General features: G+C 54.5%; 1 protein-coding gene across 1 annotated transcript; it reads right to left on the bottom strand.

The window, feature by feature from the left end:
• Positions 1-2084: 2084 nt before the first annotated feature.
• Positions 2085-4280, bottom strand: LOC306652926 (neuroendocrine secretory protein 55-like). The gene has a single exon (XM_079125593.1). It carries the CDS (start codon positions 3931-3933, stop codon positions 3202-3204), a length of 732 nt encoding a protein of 243 aa, XP_078981719.1. The 5' UTR covers positions 3934-4280; the 3' UTR covers positions 2085-3201.
• Positions 4281-4958: the final 678 nt, after the last annotated feature.

Here is a 4958-nt window from a genome sequence, read left to right as displayed (position 1 = left end):
AGTTTCAGCTTTCTTCCTCGTTAACCCTTCTCTCACAGCTGCTAACAATGAGGGCTGCAGGCTGAAGGGCTGTGAGCAGCTCCAGAAGAAGCACCAGTGCACCAAAGAAACGTTCTCTCAGAACTTAGCACCAGACTTTAAAATCACCAGTTCTCATAGACACAGATTAACAGTTTTGTTGACAGACTTTTAGACATAAACTTATATTGTCAGGTTTTTGACATGACACATTTGAACACAGCTACATAAATTTCCATCACAAACAAATGCAATACCCCCTCCAAGCAGATTTCCATTAAGCAAATGATTACTGTAATGAAGGGGGGGGGGGAATCCTGCACGTTGGGACATGCCATCATATTTAACTAGCTTTGTTTTGTCCCTGTCCCCCTTCCCTCCCTCTCTCCACTAGAAATATCCTGTAGGGCTGGCACTTGGTGTCTGGTCAACTAGAAGGTCTCTTTTTTGAGATCCTAGCCTCACCAGCAGTCCCTACCTGTGTGGAAGGGTAATGAGTCCATTCAAATGCTAACCTCCTCTTACCAGGGTGAGACAAAGGGCCAGCTGGGAGAGTAGTGGGCTGGGAATGTTTGGAGAACTTGCTAGAAATGTCTCTGGAAAAGAAAAGTAGTTGAATCCCAGAGCCCTAGGCAGAAAGTGGACTTGAAGTGTGTGTTTAGCAAAAGCTTCTCTTCTTATGGTGGGCTGTGGGTGCGTTCCCCCGCCCGGGGTGGGGTGGGGGTTGTTGGTACACTTCTTGGTTGCTTTGTTTGGCATAAAAAGGGCTTTTTTACTCTGGAAAGGCAGGGGAAAGAGGAAGGGTGGGGGAGGGGAACTGAGGGGGGAGGTTGTTTGCGTGGTTAACAGGTTCTCACAATTGGGCTGTAATTCATGGATCTTCTACTTTGACTTGGGTAGCTTATGGAAGATACTGTCTGAAAGACGGTAAATGATTTGTGTATTCCTAGACTGGGGACTCTCTACCCATACAGGAACCTAGTGCATTGCTTAGAGTTAAGGAAGCCAGCGTCCCTGTCCTCCCCCCTCCCTTTTTTTAAAATCAGAACAAGACTTACATAAAGCATGAACCTAGGCACCAAAGACCTTTTTGAAAACTTATTTATTCATTCCACAAATAGTCAACATGCTAATTTAGCAAATGAAAAATCTACCTCTGCAGAAAAACATGTCCCCTAGACTACCCCAACTGTGAAGACAGCTCCCATCCTACAAAGGAGGCAAAATCTAAAAGAAAACCCCTGGCTTCTCTTGCCTGTTAACTGCAGCCCTTGTGCTTGGTGAACTCCGGCTACTAATTCATTACCAGAAGAAAAACACAGAAATGTCACCATCATTGTTTACGTTAAGTAAAAATTTCAACTTTGGGGGGGGCTCCATTTCTCTAAGGCAATTTCATGTTTTCAAGACAAAAGCAGAGTACCGTGGCCCTTCCCCCAGACTTCTGATACGACTCGTTGCCAAAGTAAATCCTTGCTAACAAACTGCCTTCCTGGTGTTGACTAAGCCCGATCCCGCGTCATTAGCCCTGCATAACCAAATTCTGGGGCTGCGACGCCTTTCCAGGGAAGAGGTCCTGGAAGGAAGACCACTTAAAGTGTTTTCCTTCTAGCAACATCCTTTTCTTACATTTCACAAGCCATCAAAACGCTTTATTTTTTCCGCAAATCATTCCTATCAGAATAACTCAAGCCCGTGCAAAACCAGACGCACGCGCGCACGCCAAAAAAAAAAAAAAAAACAGTTTCCAAATCAGGTGAGATTTTTTAAAATACATTTCACTTATCAATATCCACACCCTCACCCCGCCAACACACACACCCAACAGGAGAGAAAGACACGCCAAGGTGTGTTGCTAGATTGCGGCGGTTTTTGTGCTGGATTCCTAGGGTAATTTCCCCTAGGTTACAGATTCCAAACTTAGCTCCACCGGACCGAAAATGGCTGGAGCGCGCCGCTGCCTCTCCTCCCCTAAGGCTGCCGAAGCCGCCAGCCCCTGCCTCTCCCAACGCCCAAGGACTGGCGTGCCGATCCAATACCTTTCCCCAGCTTGGCTAGGGCCACGCTCTTTGGGGATGCGCTGTACGATGTCCTGATGATAGCCACGATCCCCCGCTCCAGCCTGTGCCTTGTTCCGCTTTACCTTTCCGCACGCGACCACCTCGGGGGCCTCTTAACCCTTCTCTCCGGCTTCTAGGACCATGCGCAAACAGCCTAGGATCTCTCCAGCCAAGCTGCGCCCAGCCCCACCGTCTGACCAGCTGAGCCAAAAGGTTGGAGATAACCCCGACGTGACCAAGCCGGCGCTGCCTACCCTGGGAGGTACCCTGGGTCTTGGTACCTCCACGGCCTGCCCTCCAAGTACCAGTACTCGCGGGAAGGTGCCGGTCAGCTGAGAGATTGACTCTGGGGCGCACAGACAGGTGCGCACGCTCTTTTCCAAGGCCTCCGGTCCCACCAGCGCCTGGAGGCAGGCGGTGGTGTCCAAGACTGGTACACCGCAGAAGTGGGGGACACAGGCGCTGAGGTCCCGGGGCTCCAAATTGGCAGCCCTAGGACCTGGGTTCCAGACTCCGAGCCTGTTAGGCGCGGTGAGCGCGTGCGACTTCCCTCAGGAGCCGGCAGCCTCCGGAGTTCTCGCCCAATCCCATTCCGGTTACTTTTCTTACATTGCAACAGTGTCGCTACAGCGCGGCCGCTCTTGAATCCGGAAAGTTGGCGCGCGCACCTCCGAACCACATTTCGGGCGTCCGCCAAACCAACTTGTTCGAGACTAATCTTTATAGGAGGGGAAAAAAAGCGCATAAAACAAGTTACTTACCACTGCCATTTCTGTACGCAGCTCGAAACCTGGAGTGCACTCGGTATTCACGCACCCGCTCGGCACCCGCTCGGAGACCTCAGGTTGTCTCCAGCGAGGCGCGAGGAGCACCCCGCCGTCAAACAAGCTTTTGACGACCGGGGCGGCCCCGGCACCTTGGGAAGGTCGGGGAGCACTTGTATTCTCACTCTGACCCTCCGTTCCGGTACCAGCCAGCTCTTCCCACCTTGCCCCTAACCTGGCTTTTCCTTTTCTCGCCCTTCCTCCCCGCAGAGTCCACACTGCCCTCAGGGTCCCCAGTTTAACCCTGAGCAACTAACCTGAATCCATGAAAACAAGGAGAATCTGGACGACGTCCTCCATTAGTGACGCCGGATGGGGATGGGTCCCCTTTTGGAAGGGGACTCCGGGGACCTGTCGCGGCGGGTGGGCTTCCTTGGCTTGCAGCGGCGCTGCTGCTTCTTCTCCTTGGGTTCTTCGGACTCTTCGGGGTCCCTCGGATCCTTGTCCTCAGGCTCGGGCTCCTCCCCCTCGCTGGGGCTCTCCGACTCCTGAGTGGTGGGCTGCGCGAGACTTGGGGAGGCGTCGGGGCTTTGCAACTTCAGAGCCTGCAGACGCTGGGTGAGAGATTGGTTGAAGGTGGAGCCCTTGGGCACTACGGGGCCGCGCTCGTCTTCCGGCTCGGTCTCAGGCTCAGTGGCGGGGGCGGTCTCAGGCTCGGTCTCGAAGTCGGTCTCAGACTCGATTTCGGACTCGGTCTCGGTCTCGTAGTCGAACTCTTCCTCGTACTCTAGGCACTCGGGGAGGGACAGCTCAAGCTCTGCCTCCTCGTGCTCGTGGTCAGATTCCGATTCGGGGGACTCGGGGTATACCTGGGCGCCGGAGCGATGGTGGGCGTTAAGGAAGCTCCGGCGCTGCTGGGCGGCCGCGCGCTGCTGGGCGCGGGCGTTGGAGGTGGCAAGGGCGCGGAGGAGCGCGATGGAGCAGGAGAGCCAGAGGAGCGCGGTGGCTGCCCGGCGGCCTATGGGCGGGCACAGGTCGTTGTAATTATGGCGAGCTCGGCGCCACTGCTGAGCCCGGGACCTCCGATCCATCCTCTTAGGCGCACACCGAGAAACCAACCCGCCCTCTGGCTCTGCAGAGAGCGGCTCCGATGCGCATCGGCTGCTGGAGCCGAAAAAAGTGCACCTTCCGAGGTGAGAAGCTGGGTCCGGGCGGTCCCACTTCCACCTCGGTGTGAGGAGAAAAACCGAAGCACCTACCTTCCTGACCACTTAAGAACTTTCTAAAGCTCCGCGCCTCTGCTTGCCTCTCCAAGCTAAAAGAAAGGATGGGAAAGGGGAAGAAAAGGTCTGTCTCCTCCCAGGCTCCTCTCGCTAAGTCTCAGACCGCAGTCTAAGACCCGGGAGAGGTGCCTCCGCTGGTCCTCTCGCCTGGGAGAGGAAAGAGGAGACTGAGGCGAGGAGAGATGGGGCGGTGAGGATCTGCGAAGTTGCGCGCCCGGACTTCTGCCGGGCATGTGCAGTAGAGAGGTGGGGGCTGCCTCCCCGCGAGCTGCGCTGTGGCGCGGAGCTGGTGGCGCAGACCCTGGTGGGCCGGCAGGTGGCAGGAGGGAACCTTGTTTGAAAGGATTTGGGCAAAGCAATGGGCGGGGGGCCTGATGAGTACCAACCCATCAACCACCAAGCAGGGGAGCTAGCCACAGGTTGGGGTACTTGGGTATCAGGCCGGGCCTTGATTCCTCTTGGGGTCAGACCCTCTTCCCACCTTCTCAATGAAGTGAGTGTAACCCCTGAGCAACTGAAAATCAGACCGCAAAATTGCAAATATTCTGGGGAATGAGGGGGGGCCCTACGTGAGTATTAATGATCCAGCCCCGGGCATTTTCCAAGGGCTTAATAGTTTGAGGATGGTAACCTCAGGCAGTCATTAATCATGAAACCACCTTTGGCAGATCTGTTATAGTGACTATAATTAGAGAAGCTTCCAGAAAATACACACCCTGTGCAGTCTGAAATGGCTAGTTACCTCATGGACAAATGAATCTCTTTCTCTCTTCCTTAAGAAAGCCCCCGCCCCCACTCTGCAAACCCATGGTTGGCCCCTTGTGAGATGTCCA

This window comes from Sciurus vulgaris (genome assembly GCF_902686455.1).
Source record: "Sciurus vulgaris genome assembly, chromosome: 2".
In the NCBI taxonomy this organism is placed as follows: Eukaryota; Metazoa; Chordata; class Mammalia; order Rodentia; family Sciuridae; genus Sciurus; species Sciurus vulgaris.
This window is presented reverse-complemented; position numbering and strand designations above follow the sequence as displayed.